This window comes from Corvus brachyrhynchos, unplaced genomic scaffold, assembly GCF_000691975.1.
Source record: "Corvus brachyrhynchos isolate BGI_N302 unplaced genomic scaffold, ASM69197v1 scaffold136, whole genome shotgun sequence".
NCBI lineage: Eukaryota > Metazoa > Chordata > Aves > Passeriformes > Corvidae > Corvus > Corvus brachyrhynchos.
In genome coordinates this window covers 1,970,225-1,986,658 of record NW_008239080.1, presented here as the reverse complement: position 1 = coordinate 1,986,658, position 16,434 = coordinate 1,970,225, and the positions used below count along the sequence as shown (strand labels likewise).

At 35.2% G+C, this 16,434-nt stretch overlaps 1 protein-coding gene across 1 annotated transcript in view; it reads left to right on the top strand.

The window, feature by feature from the left end:
* ADGRB3 (adhesion G protein-coupled receptor B3) overlaps positions 1-16,434 on the top strand; it is a 449,879-nt gene that overhangs the window by 353,509 nt on the left and 79,936 nt on the right. Inside the window, exons 18-19 of the mRNA XM_008637622.2 lie at positions 1,500-1,603; positions 4,343-4,445. Coding sequence (XP_008635844.1) covers positions 1,500-1,603; positions 4,343-4,445 — 207 coding nt within the window. The remainder of the gene's footprint in view (positions 1-1,499; positions 1,604-4,342; positions 4,446-16,434) is intronic.

Genomic DNA, 16,434 nt, shown 5'->3' with positions numbered 1-16,434 from the left:
TGCAGACGTTGCATTGAGGAATTGTTTAATATTGCAGGTAGTCAAATGTTAGTCCCCTGGTGTCTACAGTGCCTCAGATAAATGAATTCCAGATTCTGTGATATAACTAAATCCTAGTGAAATTTGCATGCTCTCAAACTCTGTATTTAGAGAAAGCCTCGTAATTGTGGTGCAAATGTCTAGAAAACTTTTGTATTGAACAATTAAGGGAAGGTACAGGTCTCTATTATTCCTCTTGGTAGGAAAATCCTAGATACTGTAGTTAAACAGATTGCAGATCTGCATTGGACATTTTCAGCACAGATTTTCTATGTAGTCTGTTGATATGATGTAAGAAAAATAATCAAGTTTTCATAAGAAAGAGGGGACATTAAGTGTATAAGCAGACACTCCCAATATTATTGAATGTAAAAATAGCTGAAAAGCAAATATTTGTGAAGTTATCCTGCTAAAGCATGATTTCATTTTCCTGGTTTCGGAAACATATGAACAGACTCTTTTTAATAGCAAAGTAAATCCATTTGGAAAAAAAGTGGTTGAAATAAAATACAGCTTTCTGCCTGAGATCTGGCCTAAAAGTACATCTGTCTTGTATTCTATTTGGGTGACAAAACATATCTTGATAAATGTAATTTACAATACATCCCTGAAGCTTAAAAAACATTTTGGTAAACCAGGCATGATATCCTTTAAAACTTTTAGATCTAAATTTTTTCCATATGTATTAGCAAAACCCATCTCTATTTCAGAACATGAGCACATATACGTACAGAGGAAAAAACTGACCTGATATCTGAGGGTAATAGTTTCCCTTACAGCAGGGAAAGCTAGTTTGTTCTCAAGGTCATTCATTTATTTTCATTTTTTATTATTACACAGAGTAAAAATGAAATAATTCTAAATTTTTAGGGGTTTTTTTATGAAGGCTTATGATACTGTTGCCATAGATATCCTGCCATTCCTTCTAGGCAATCATAGGCCCAAGGAAATTAAGCATGTGAGAATAGTGGATTGAAGTCAAAGTTATTAAAAGTCGGAAAGTTTGGTCATTCTGCAACAAGCATGAATCAAATTCTGGGACAAATTACTGGATGATCTTTAATATATTAGAGTGAAACCAAGCTGTTTTCTTAATGCACAGTTTTGAATATTGCTACTTCTGAAGAGAAATATGTATTTTAATTAATGCTAACTGGAGAGTCATTTAAACTTGTGCTAACATCATAGTCACCTGCTACATGGTAATATTAATAGTTTATTTTTCAAAGTATTGGGCAGGTATTACAAGGCGTTTTAAAGCTCAGAGGCCTCTGAGGAATGTATTAAGCAGATCTCAGAGTTATATAGGGATCCGTTTTGGAATTAATTTGATTTCTTCTTCATAAATGATATTACTGAAACTATCTGTGACAGTTTTTCTGCTTTTTTTTTCTGTGTGACTTGTTGGTTTAATTGCTGGAGGATGTTTTTTCTTCATGGTTGTCTGTTGTAACTTACAGATCATGGAATCATCTGGTACACCCTCAGTGACCTTAATAGTAGGCAGTGGTCTTTCCTGCTTGGCCTTGATCACTCTAGCAGTTGTCTATGCAGCGTTATGGAGGTATGTAATGGGTTGAGAAAGCTAAATGTAAATACATTGTTATATTTATTTGAATTGCAGTTTAAAGAGAGCGTTAGATCCCACGTTTATTGTTTGGAAAGTTAAAAGAAAAAAAAGAGGAAAATGTCGTGCATGGTTTGATGCCTAAATTTGTTGATGTGATTGATCAGTTTTACTGTCTTGGCCTGCTGATGATGGCATAGCCCACTCTTCTCTTTCTCCTCTTCAGTGTGAATGGTATTGCTCTTTTGGTGGGGTATTCATAGTGCTGAATGAAAACTGAATGAAAATTCTTTTATATGATATATTTCATGTGAGACTTCTGGGCTATACCTTTAACTGCTTTTCTCCCATTTACATTCTTAAACAAAACTTCTATGTGATAAAATAAGCGTATCAAAGTGGCACATTTAGGGAGGTTCAGTCAACTGGTTTTGAGTTTATTCACATCAGTTGTAAGTTTGAATAAAGAGCACAAAATTAAATAGTCTTAAATAGTGTGGTGGTACATTCCAATGATAGATTTTCCTTCTGTCCTGAGTTTACAATATTAAAATATTATATTGACTTAAAAGTGCAATAAATACTTATGGAGTAAATTAATTTGAGAAGTAATGAGAAATAGCATGATATCTAAGTGCAGAAGAAACAAAAAAGTAAGATGAAAAGTCATGCAAAGTAATAAACACTTTTAAAAAATCAACATGGATTCTCATTTAACTTTTTTCAATAATTAAAGAGAAATAGATTCCTATGAAAGTAATAAGAAACAAGGAGATGAAACGATAAATTTTAGAGTAATATAAAATCAACCAATAAAATTTTACTTTTAGAAGTAACTTGATAATTTTACACCCATTTCTCTGTCACTCTTCTGTACCACAGAGTCTCACCGGATTAGAAATATATATAATTATTAAGAATATCTAGTTACATAAGTTATGATAAAAGACTATAAAAATTATCAGTTCTTGTCTGTCAAAACTAAGAATGAGAGTATTTCAGGATCTAATTCCCATCTGAAGAATTATAGTGTTATTTTTTCACTCCCTGATATATTTAGCACTTGGATAGAAATACTGTCATGCTCAGTGGAACTAAGCATGGTCTACTCCATGACTTAAATTAGATACAAGAAAGAAATTTTTTACTGTGAGTGTAGTGGGGCACTGGAACAGGTTGTCCATAGAAGTTGGATGCTGCATCCCTGGATGTTTTCAAGGCCAGTTCGGATGGGGTTTTGAGCAACCTGGTCCAGTGGAAGGTGTCCCTGCCTGTGGCAGGGGGTTGTAACTAGATGATTTTAAGTTCCCTTCCAACCTAAGCGATTCTATGTTTATATGGTTCTGTGAACTTCTAAGTGGAGAGAAAATGTTATGTGTTATGGCTTTAGTCAATGCTGTGAGCTCCTGCTTGCACTGTATTTGCTCGCTCACTAAGGTCCTTTGTAATCCATGGACATTCAGTGTTGGGAATTGACCCAGGTGAATCAATAGTTAACAAGTTAGAAAGTAGCAGTGTGCTGTCTGTGTGAACAAAGGCACTGGACTTTTTGTAGTTGTTTGCAAATACATAGAACTAGCCTTAAGAATGTTGATATATTTTAAGGAAAAATGTGGATTGTGGTATCAGGTTTGTTCTGTCTAACTGAAAAAATGTAATGCTGTATCTCTTGATATGCAAGCAAAAAGGACTAAAATTATTTCCATGTCCAAAGCTCAGCATTTCTTGTGGGTTCAACAGCCTTTTTTACTACTTCCTCAGAGTCAGCTATGGGTGTACAGCTCAGGAGAAGACAGCAATATTAACTGAACTCCAGTGAGAAGCATATAGTACAGGTCATAGAATATATAAAGATATGGCATGGTCTTCAGAGGAGCTGAGCAGCCTTAAATTCCATTTATTTTAGTAGTCAACATTTACTGTTAGCAGCTCTAAAAATCAGGTCAGAAAGGTACTTCACTTGTAAACATAATCATTGTCTTTCTGTCCTGTAGCATATAAAAGGCTGTATACAGAAAAATGAAAACACTTGTACCTTGAAAGGAAATATGTGATAAGACTATTTGACTTTTTCATCTTAAATATATACGTAAAATGAATACACATTTGCAACAGACATTGTGATGTTCACTGCTATAATTTAATCTTTCTGTACACATTTGGCTATTTTTTGGCGTTCAGTCTTATGAAGATATCAGTACTATTGGAACACCAAGATTATTGTTATCCTTATCCCAATAACGTGTTTCAAAATTCACTGCCATAGTATTATCCACCAACCTGCATCTTATTTATGCATCATGGACCAGATCTTCTGTTTATGTAAATCACCGTATTTTTGCTGAAGTTAGTAATTATGAGTGGCCTGTGCCAGCTGTGGATATTCCCAGGAACAAGCAGAGAGCATAGGAAGTTCCTGACATGAATGCATGTAAGCCCGTTATTATCAGTATAGTGTTAGAACAGTCAATGGTTTTCAAAAGAATCATTGGTAGATTATTTTTAAAATATTTAAAGATACTAAGAGGAAATTGTGGAGTATCTATCAAAATATCGTAGTTCTCATGTTTGTACTGTAATAGCTCTTAAATACTCTTTCTGAGCACATGAAAGAGAGCACCTCTCTTTCAGAGTACCTCCAATATTTAATGCAAGAACTAAATCAAAGCTTTGTGTGACTTACTAGTTGTTTTCCTTTTAGAAAAGTTGTACCTTCTCTTTGTTTTTTTTGAACAGGTACATCAGATCTGAGAGGTCCATAATTCTAATCAATTTCTGCCTGTCAATTATCTCATCAAATATCCTTATCCTGGTTGGACAAACTCAGACACATAACAAGGTATGAGATGGATTGTATTAAATTTTCCTTAAAGATTAATATTGTTGTTTTATTTGTTTTTAGCTTAAAATAATTATATCCATTTAGTCCTATACTCATAGGACTTGGTGGTTTTGGTAAAATATTAAGAGACAAGGGAAAATATTTACCATCTCTCATAGTCTTTTTTTCCCTTCCAAAAATCCCTTTTGGTATTGTTCCCTCTAGATAAGCTGTGCTCTCTGTGGTAGACTTGTGTGTTTTATAACTAAATTTCAAAGCAAAAAAGTTCAAAGGCTCAACATCAAAAGCGCAAATTCTGGTTCATTATAATAGTTGTAATAGGATTGTGCTACAGTGTTTTTGTCTTTTTATTAACACACTGGTACTCGAAAGGCAAATAGAAATTGCTTAGAAGTTAGAGTATGACTCTTGAAAATGTGCAGAAACAGACATAATAACAAGCCATAGAACTTTAGATCTCTGACTGATGTAGCTATAAGAAAGTAATAAACCTGCATACCTTAGTTAGTGAGGTATTGCTGATTTATTAATAAATTGTTCTCCAAACATCATTGTAATTTGTGCCTCTCCTGTAAAACTGCAGGCTTGCCAGTGTTTTGAGGAATCACCCAATGCCTGGTGATGCTAGGCAGCTCTCACATGTGGCAATAGGTGGTTGCTTAAAATTAACCTTAACTACAGGATTGCTTGGAATAGAAAATAGTGTTTAGTTGGTTAACTGGGCAATATGTGATAGAATGCTGTTAAGTTTTGGAGTAAGCAAGTGCTTGTAAAGTAGTTCGTTTTCCCACTGTGTTAAACTACTTAATGCACTGCTCATCTTAATTTTTCTGATATCGAACAAAATAATGTTCATCATCTTCTATAGGATAACTGATGTTTCTACAACACACCTGTAATTAATCATGACTTCTTTTCAAATAAGTGCTTAGCGGTTTAGCTGCCAGAAGTCTCATAAATTCAATGTGAGGCACATAGCTGTACCTTGTAAAACATATCCAAACCAAGCATAGCTATTTCCAGCACATAAGGTAAGAAAATTATTGAAGTCAAGATATTAATATGCTTTTAAAGTTTTTCAAGTGTGTAGAGGTACAAATAAACAAAATATGGATTTCCGGAAGAAACCCATGTAACTCTCACAGATTTTTTTCAGGAGGGAAAAAAGCAATGCGCTAACAACTTCAGAGTACCAGAGTACAGAAGATTAATCCTCCCTAGAATTTCAGCACTAACATACATAGTCATATATACTATTTTATTATGCATTTCAAGAATAGATATGGTTCAGTAGCTGCAAGTTCCTGTGTACATTGCCACTGTAGAACCAGAGTTTGAGGGCATCAGAACAACTGTGTTGGATAACACCCTTCCTAGGTATGCTGGCAGACTTTCTCTGATGCTTTACTCTGGGAACTCTGAACTAAAACACACCCTTAATCCAGTTCCTTTCTATTAATCTTAATCTATTTGAGCTCACTCACTTCTGCTTCCTGAACTTCTCAAAATACAGAGATATTACACTGGCATATTTCTGAGACCAACAGATCCAAAAATACAGGTGTCAAAGGAAATAACTGACAGAAAAATACACATCACAAAGTTTATCTTTTTAATATGCAGTCTGAAAAATTACTGTAGAAGAACACTTCTTGCTACATTTGTCTTCTTTTTGAGTCCACATCTTGCTTTTGATACATTGACATTGATTTGTTTCTGAGATTTCATGATTTACTATAAGTGAAGCTGTATGAGTTTTTAGTGTTTGAAAATTTTGGGAGAAATCTTGGGAATATTTTATTACAACAGTATAATATTCAAGTCAGCAAAAATTGTTTGATGAATAAAGGCTGAAGTAATATTTTATGGCAAGAAGATGAGCTCTTCTTCTTTTTTTAGTGTATTGGAGAAATTTGAGAAACATAATATGCCAGGTTTGGGTTTGTTTTTTCTGTTCCATTCTCATTCTTCTGTTTATACTATTCTTATATTATTGGGGCACCTAGTTAACATCCACATGATGATGTTAATATCACAGTACTGAAGCATATCCCTTTTTTCTAGGCTTTAGGTTTGCTCTGAGTTTAAATTGTCTGTAGTTCTGTATTTGTGTATATTTCCTTTTTGAGTAGGTCCTCATTAATGTCGTCAAAGCTGAATTCCAGTTTAAAGTTGAACAGTGTGTAAATTAAGCATACCAAAGATGTATTTATAGCAAACAGCATATTGTTGATTTGCTTGCAGTTTGTGGTTTCCTTTATCTGTATTAAACACTTCACCAACTACTTTTATTCACTTCAATGCTATTCAATCTCCAAGAAATTTTAGTACACCCGTTGACATCTATGACAAAGAAAAAAAATACAGAGTGTCTTGGTCTAGATAAGTGCTGGTTTTTTGTTATTTTCTGTCTGGTTTAAATAAATCATAGATATTCTAAAATGTTAGGTTTGTCTCTGCTCTTTGAAAGCTGAGTATATCATCGATGTTTTTGCAAAAGCTTCTTTTAATGAAAGCTAAGTGAGTTTGAATATTGCATTCTCTTTGGTTCAACTAAGTTCTGACTTTTTTCAGTAGAAAAGATCACCTCCCATGGGCAGAAATGGATAAAATATTTACTGAAGACATGTAGAAGGAATTTACATTTTTTCAGACTAGAATAGATTTTCCATTTCTTGTATTACCTGGTTAAACGTGACTTTTTTGTCCAGTTTTAGTAACCTGAGGATACCAACTGTAGAACAGGGGTCTAGGTCAAGGGTCTTTTCAGCTTGTTTTAGGGTAGTTCATGATGGAAGTCAGGGAGAGGAGTAGGGTTTCTCTTGTAAGATTTGGATTGGGATAGAAAAAAGCCTTTTGTCAACAGCAAAGCTTTGCCCCTTTGTTCCTTCTTGGCAAAACATGCACACTTTTTTGAAGGACACGGCTGAGAAATGTTCTGCTTTTTTCATTATGTTTCCCCAAACCTTTCAAAACACAGAACTTTATTCAAAGCTTTCTTAATGTTTCAGACTGTGCAAAAGATTTCTGTTTTGCCAGATCCTGTTTTGAAGTACAGGTCACTGAAGGCTGAAATAAAAAAATATTATGAAATTAATTATGTATCTTGTTTAAATATTGTTGGTGTTATACTGTGTATGAGAAGCATATTAATTTACTTTAGTATTTCTTTTTGTCTCTTTCTTTCCACTGTTAAATGTTAGCCACATAATCATATTTAATCTTGACAATTTGCAATTGCTACACTTTAACAACTGAATTTAGTTTTAACTCTGAAATTAAGTTTCCTGAATTAAGGAAAGCTAAAACTTCTCATTTATAACCTAATTGCTCAAATATCTGTTATTTCACAAATCCTATGAGATATCCCTAAGATCTACAAAAGCATTACATATTTACTTTGAAGAGACTGACAGGTATTTTTAGGAAATATCTATCAGTGATTTGTAGCTTTCACTGTATGATAACTCTTGCTATATTATGTTTCCTAATGTTCTTCTTGCCATCAAGAAAAATGGCTGTATTTCTTCTATATGTGGACCTTTAACACTTAAGCTATAAACTTTTACTCTGCTTCTGATCCCATTTAATGAATAGATTCTCTATCCCCCATACGTTATTGATTAATATTATGTGGACTTTTTTCATAAATTCTCTTTCCTTTTGTATACACTCAGAAAATATCCTGGTTTTTTCACAGTTTTGCCAAAACAAAAACATATTTGCTTTTTGATATAAACAATTCCTGTATATCTATTTTTCCTGTGAAGTAAACAAAGATAAATACAATTTGAAATAAACAGTAGAATTCCTTATACATATGAGAAAAAGTTAATTATTTTCTATATAATCTGATTCTGGCTATAATTAAGGGTTCATGGCTGAAGTTTGAGTCACTTGTGAGAAAGTGCCGTATTTTTAAATATTTTTAAAATGTATTTTTAAAAATGCCATAAGACTCAGTACGTTTTGTCAGCCATAGTCAGATTTCTATGTGCCTGCCATGGAAAGAACAGGGAATATGTTAATGCAAGATTTAGTAACCCTGATATTCTGTGTCATCCATGTTTAATTGCAATATTCAGTTTATTATGCTTACTATTTTTATTTTGAAATTAATCTCTTAGACCATACCTTAAGGGATATGAAAAAGGCCTGTCCTCATCACCATAACATAAACTGTCAGTGGCCTGACACTGTAAATAAGCAAAACCCCATAAAAATGTGTAGATAATAAGATTAGAATGTGCACTAAATAGACTGACTGGACAAAAAGAACCCACTTTTAGTATTTTTTTTAATAGAGGTGTTATGTTAAAAGAAACAGATAGAAGTGGAAAGAAGCTGAGAAGCCAAGCATCCCATTCCCATAGCACTCTGAAGTAGCTGACTGCGAAACTAGAGCTCCCTTAGGTTTTGAGAGACGGTGGGTGGTGGGATCCCCTGAGAAACCTGCAACTGTTCAGGTGATACTAATGCTGCCTCTAACCACGTGGCTCTTGCCCCATATCTGCCACTGACTTACAGATGCAGGCATCGTGGCAATATATCTCCTAGGAAACAGCGGGGGAGACCTCAGAGCAGATGGAATGAACAGAGAAGTGATGCTAACACAGCATTAAGGTTGTGTTAGAAAATCAATGAGGAAGTAGGGAATTCAGTATGTCAAGCAGTAGCACTCCATATTTCAAGTCTTTCTGTAGAACTTCAAGGGAATACTTTCCTTTTAAGCAGTTGAAGCCTGGGAAAATATATCCGTCCAATTTTGTCAGTATCCAACTTCCAAATTAGCACCTACTCTGCTGATTGTCATCTTTTTCTTTGTGTAGCAGCTTTTTGAACAGCTGACCCAGAGAGTCTCTGGTATGGGTCATCCATCCCAGAAACACACCAGTAAATAGGTCAGAAGTCAGAGTGCACTGCACCACACGCATCTGTCTGCTTTGTGTTTTGAAACTCAGAAACAACCAAAGGGAGAAAAGCCAATTTAACTGAATAACTATTACAGGAGTAGGTCTGTTTAAGCAATGCTGTTTTACCATGCCAAATTCTGACAAAACCTGTTAACATCAGCTGAATTAACTACCTGCTTTTAGATTCTCAGGAGAACCTCTGGGAGCAGATCTTTCTTACCCAAGATCACTAAACATTGTCATTCATGTTACTGTTACCTGCCTCAGAGGAGAAGGTAACATTCTTCTCAAAAGTGCCTGTCAGACTGTTTCTCAAAATACATCAACTTTGTCATTCAGTTTGCTATATCTAAACAAAACAGACATTTTGATTGTAAGCAGGTTACAGGGAAGAAATTGGTTAGATATTAGGAGCATGTGTTCTCTGTCTCCAATCCCCAGAACCTCTTAAAAAGCTCTTTGAGCTATTTTAGAATCGCAGAATTGTTCAGGTTGGAAAATCTGTCCAAGCTCATTCTCAAGGCAGGGTCAGCTGTTAGGTCAAAATGGGTTGCTCAGGACTTTATATCATAATCAAGTCTTGAAAACCTCCAGGCATGATGGCACATCTTCCTTGGGAAACTTCATCCACTGCTTGACTGTCCTCATAGTCAAAATGTGTTTCCATATAACTGGTATAGACTTCCTCTTGTTTCTTTTTATGCCTATTGTCCCTCGTCATCCCACTACACATCACTGTAAAGAACCTGGCTTCATCTTGTCAATGACCTCTCTATAGTCACTGACAGGTTGCTCTTAGATGCTGTTAGCTCAGACTTTCCTGAGGTAACTCTTTGCTGTCCTACTCTTCCCAAAATTGTGTGGTTTTTCTTCCTTGATCTTCACGACCTGTTTAGAGTAGTTTTTTCTCTTCCGAAATTCACCCCCACAGCCCTAAGGAAAATAGTTCATTCTCGAACAAACACCTTTCTGAATAATTTCAATCTGTTGATGACTCAAGCAGATGTTTTTCACACCTTTTTCACACCTCTCTTTTGCCTATTTTTTGAATTTCAGTGGAAATAGAAAAGTAGTCAATGGGAAGTAGATCAATCTACAGTTAAATGTTCATGTCTTTCACTTACATAATCTTACTTTTAAGAAAGAGGAAACAATAAATGATTCTAAACAATAGTAAAAATTGTTTAAAAATGGAGTTACCATGGCAATTGACATCACAAGATTAAGGGTTTAAGTAATAATATAACAACAGCAACATCAAAACCAAGTTACTTGGTTATTTTCATTCTAATTTAAAAGTTGAATTTCTAATGGATTTTCTTATGTGAATTACCCTAAGAATCTAGGCATAGAAACCCTTTGCCACAAAAACCTAAACAGATACAGAAACACAGTAAGATTATTTTTTGTAATAGATATCTGGTAAAATAATACATCAAAAATCACAACTCTAAGATAAGTGCTATGTAAGTCTTATGCCCTACAACAATAATTATTACATCATTACTCTTTCTGTATAACAGAATGAAACTATAGAGAACAAAATCACTTTTAAACAACTATAATTTAACAAATACTAGTGTAAATTTGGTGCAAAATACTGTCTACCTATTGTACTGGATTTTATTTATACATCGCTACACCTCCCTGTTGGGTCTGCATATTTTTAGGAACATATGGTATGCTTTAACCTTGACATGCACTATGAAGTTCATTTGTACAGTTTTGCATTTTTTCCTTTTATTCTCATAGGTCATGGTTTTTAGGCCCTATGTCTTGCAATCACGTCAAGTGAGAGCATTTTATCAGAAAATCACTGTTGGATTGATCTGATTGTCTGACTGGTCTGATCAGAGTTTCATTCTCATTTCCACTTCCTATCTTTTCTTCAAGGTAATGTTAAGTGAAATTTCATGGGAAGTGGGACAAGCAGTATGCAAATCTGTGTTCTAGACTGAGGCTAACAGTAAAATGGAAAGACAAGGATGATCACACGAGTTCTGACCTTTCCTGCTTTTTCTTTCTGAGAAAGAAATGGTGGTCACTGTGTGCCCAAGTCAATGAAGTCAGCATTCGGCAAGTGTGATCTGAGCATATTTATGACATGAGAGAGACCAGTGTTGGTAGACTCTCTGGATCACAGCAGGGTTTTGTCAAGAGAGGGATGCTAGCTTGTCAAATAAAGGGACTCCTACGTATGACCAGGGACCCAAAATTATGTACCTAGAGATCCTCTTGGTGCTAATGTAAAAGGTATGTACTACTTCTAAATTTTAGACTGCTGCTGAAATATGACCTTTTTATGCTTGTTTTCATGGACATACATGCTTATTTTGTTGAGTCTCAGTGAGTCATACCATAGACATTAAGCCTGGTACTGAAAAATTTGACAGTAAATGTGCTCTGGTATTTTTTTCTTCTAATGGTTTTGTCAAAATTCATATCAAACTGACATTGTGGATGAATAAGTAGGTATTTTGTGGAATTTAATAGAAAATTATCCTCCAAATAATTGTTGAAAGAAAATGGTAAAGGTAAATTTATAAAGCATGCATTTGGCTATAATCATGGACATTTTTAATGAATGTAATTGTGAGATTTCCAGAACCCTGCAGGGAGGTGTACATGTTTGTAATAAAAAGGCCTCAAGCTGTTAAAACTGATAGAATTCCTGTAATGTCAAGAAAGTTCAGTTTGCACTAGACTTCTGGGTTTAAAAACAGGATGGAAAACATGTTAGTATCTCTCTCTCCTGAAGAAAATTGAAATATATCTGGCACAAGGAGTCCAGCAGTTGGAAGGAAGTATGAATAAGGTTGGCACAAAATGTTGTTCCATTAGTAAGTGATTATATATCTGTCTCTAATTAGTAGCGTGGCATATAATTTGTGCTCTATGCTTTTCATTTCATGAAAAATTGCATTTGCAACCTATCACATATTTGCTAAATAATTTCTTTAAGCTGGAAATCTAAATGGATGTATTATTCTTTAAATACCACTTAAAGTTAGGTGAAAGATTAGAAAGAGAATGGCTGCCTTAACAAGCTTAGCTGAGCCATACAGGACAGCAGAACCTGATGTGTCAGAATGTACAGCTATTGAAACCTGGGTTTTAAAAAGAAGGGATTAATTGCAAAGCTGTTGTTATTTGCATTTAGATTTGACACTTCTTATATTTAAGAGGGCTTTTAAGTCTGTCTTTTATTGTATATCCTCTTATGTCAAGTCAATCAGCAGTCAGGCTTGAGTGTTAGCAATTTAATTATTGCTATAATACCTTAATTTTGACACTGCTTATCTTTTAAAGTAAATACAGAATAGTAATAGCATTTTACTGAACTGAATGATCTGACAAGGCATTGTAGTTGTACTAAAATGGAAGAAAAATGTTTTTGCTAGGAATAATAGTTAGACCTCGGTATGAAGACTGTATTAAGGATGGACAAGGACTGTTGTTAGACTCAGTTTGTCTCCTGTAGTTATTCAGAAACCACAGGTGATAAAATCACTGCAGAAACAAATATGTAAGACTTAAACCTGATCAAGTGTCTACTTCCATTCATTTCTAAAGGATTCTTCCTTTTGGAAAGAAGATTCAACAATAACACCTGACATTAGTAAAAACATTTTCTAGACAGATTTTTAAACCTTAGCAAGATGATTCAGTCACAGTCCACGAATACCTAAAGAATGTATCTGTCCTTGTTAAACATTAGCCATTAAGCAATCAAACATATCTTTTTAACTGTAGGAAATTTTCTGCCAATTGCAAATAGGAAGCGTTCAAAACTTTGAGTTGTGGCATTAATCCCAGTGCACACATTTTTCCAGTAGCAAATGCAAAGCCTGAAATGAATCAGAGCTAAGCCAAATTGCATTGCCTTGCAGTTGCCATGGCTAGGAGCATGCACACAAGTTATTGATACAGCTCATATGACACTCGTTATGCCATGATGACTTCATTATGTGTTGGAGCCTCTGGAGATCTCAGTTCATTGAAGTTTCAATATTTCAGTGGATAGGTATGATAAGCAAAGCAGAGCCAAAGAAACAAATCAGGGTGTTTTTGTCAAAGGAGCCCTTTACAGAATTGCCATTCAAGATATGTGTATGCTACACTCAGTGCAACTGGACCTTGTTATCTGTTAGTGATACACTCTCTTAGTGTTAAATAATAAGAATTCACATGGGTTTTGCTAATCTCAGCTCATGGTCCTTCTGTTCTCTATATTTAAACCTGTCATCATATATCATCTAGAAGGAATGGTTTAGGTCACTCGGATTCACTTGTCTCCCTTAGAAATTGATGGGCAGAAATCTCCTAGTGCTATGAAAGATTAAACTTCTGGAAGGAATTTGTCTAAATGGTGTTGAAAACTAGGAAATAAAAATGGATGATTAAGAATGCACAAAACAAGTAGCCCTCCAATGAAGTCCCTAGCTTCCTACTTCTCCAAACTTCTTGTTAGGCTCATATGTAGAATACTCCCCTGTGGCACTCCAGTTCTCTCACCATGGTCTGCTAGAGGCTTTTGTTTTCTGGAGCTTCTAAAATATGAGAATTGATCTACTATAAAGCATTATCTAGACTGCTCTAAACCTGTAAGTATCAGTTGGTTTAGATATGCTGCTGTATGTTCAGAGGATGGCAATGATTGCAGTGGTTGGCTCTGCAGGCAGAGTTATCTGATCTGTGCAGATCACAGAGCATCAGTAAGGGAATTCCCTGCAGAGGAGCAGAGAGAATACAAATAAACTTTCCAGAGGTAATTTGGCTATATTTTGTCATCCAGTGTGATGGACATCTATATAGTCTGGATGATTCTGTAGGAGACATCCCTGCTAAGAATATAATTTAAAATGCAACGTTTTATACTTGCTATTTTTAGTTGCCAAGATGCATCTGAGAGACATATAGCATTAATTATTAATTATTGTTGTTGTTGATAAAAATAAACCTATCATTAAGGCTCTGGGAATATTTCCAACATCAACAAATTTTCCATTTGATTTATTAATGGATATAAATATTTTTATTTTATATTTCCCTCCGTTCAGAACCTCAAGTTATTTCATACTTCCCCCTCCCATAGGAAAAAGCTTGAGTAAATGTATCAGCCTTGCACTGTGTTCTCAATGTCAGCCCATTGAGATCTGCCAGCTCTCCTGTAGAAACAGTGAGGACCCATTTAGCTGTACTTAGACTGTATTCTCTCCATTAATGAGGATTTTGACCATAGAAGTGTTGATTGGTACACAGAAACAGTGGATGCTATGAAGAAGGCTGGACATGAAACTCTGACAGATAAAATGGAGCAAAAAGATGCTTCGTTTCCTCCCAGCAGTGAGGGTAGGGTCGCCTACAGGGAAAAGCTGTACTAGAAGCAGTAGTGCTGTGTAGGGGACAAACTTTGCTCTTATTGATTACAGTCACACATGAGAGGAACCAAAGAATTAATTAATTTTTTTTGCATTAGCAGAGGTTTCTGACTGGTCTGGAAGTGTCACCCACCGAGCACTCCGCATGTAGAGCAGATTAGAGTGGTTAAATATTTAGGCCTCAAAAGCTGATACACCAGTGAATCACATAGCAGAGAAGAAAGGTCACAACTTTTACTCTATATACTAATGCGTACAAATAACAGTACTGTGATAAAAGCTGACATTTTGGAGTTCAGGGGCTTCCAGACAGGCTTTTTCCACTTTCAAATAAAGAAGACAGGTTACAGGATACCAGCTTTACCTTCTGATCATGTAGGATTTTTCAGCATTTCAATTTCACTATTGAACCATTTTGTGATGATGGCAGAGCACAGGAACTCATAAGAAAGAGAGGCAGCATCCAACAAGAATATTCCAATCTCTAGAGGCTCTGGCCAGCTGGGTATTTCTTACGGAGGAGCCCACCATGTTCATGGACTATTGTAGGCTTTGTCTGTTGCTCCAACCTGGAATCTGACAGAATAAACCTCTTTGGGGATTTACAAGTTAATAGTTAGGAATGACAAGTTAAAAGGCCACATGTGTGGTCACAATGAGTTGAGCACATTTCTAACTTCCCTAAGATACTACCTGCTCTTAGATCTTCTCTGATTTTAGTGCATTCCACATGGATAGCTCTGTGCTAGATAAAAATTCATCTCCCCTCACTGAGGCGCTTTTTTTTTCTGCAGATAGTCTTTTAGTACATATTGTTTTAGATGGAAACAGTTTGCATCCCATATATATTAAACTTTTAATAGAAGACTCAGTGAGACATGGAGCCAGGGGTTAATCATGTGGTTAGCCATGCGCTTAATGACTTAAAATAACTGAAGAGATTTTATTTCCTTTAAAAGGCTACTAATGCTTTCTTTAATAAGTCATAATTTGTGTGTAATAAAATGCCTGGGCTCAGTCAATGATAATTTTGCTACTTAGGAACAATTTGAAGTCACACACTCAGAACAATACAGAAGCATTTGCTTTCCATCTGAAGCTCTATGGTAAACATCTATGTTTCTTTGAGCTTTATGGGACATGTTGCATTTTGCTTAATATTTTTATCGTTATTTACCTTTCAAATAACAAAAACTAAATTGGAACAGAGCTCAAAGCATTTTGGAAAAAGAATGTTTATATATGCTAATGACTTCTAATTAGGAATAAAAATACTAGAAACGAAGATAATGTGTTATTAGCAATACAGTTACTGTGTCTTTAATTATAAGCAGTGCCTTCCAGGCCATAGAGAGTTTGAGTGGAGAACAGACCAACATGCTCAGTAGACAAGACAGCCACCCATTCCTCTCCTCTTGAACAGCAAGGAAAATTCCTTCTTGTGTAAACAGACCTGTGGTACTTCCAACTGTGGAGAAGGGTGTCACAGTAAAATTATTTTATTTCCTAGTTACTGTGAAAAATGCAGGTAACTTGTGAGCATGGTGGTGGTGCTACATTGACAATTTGACTTGATAATCTCAGAGGTCCAACCTTAACAATTCTATGATTTTTTGATTATTGGACAGTGTATAATGTCTGTCATTTGCTGTCAAAAAGGAGGAGAGAGAATTTTTCAGCCAAACTGTCTTG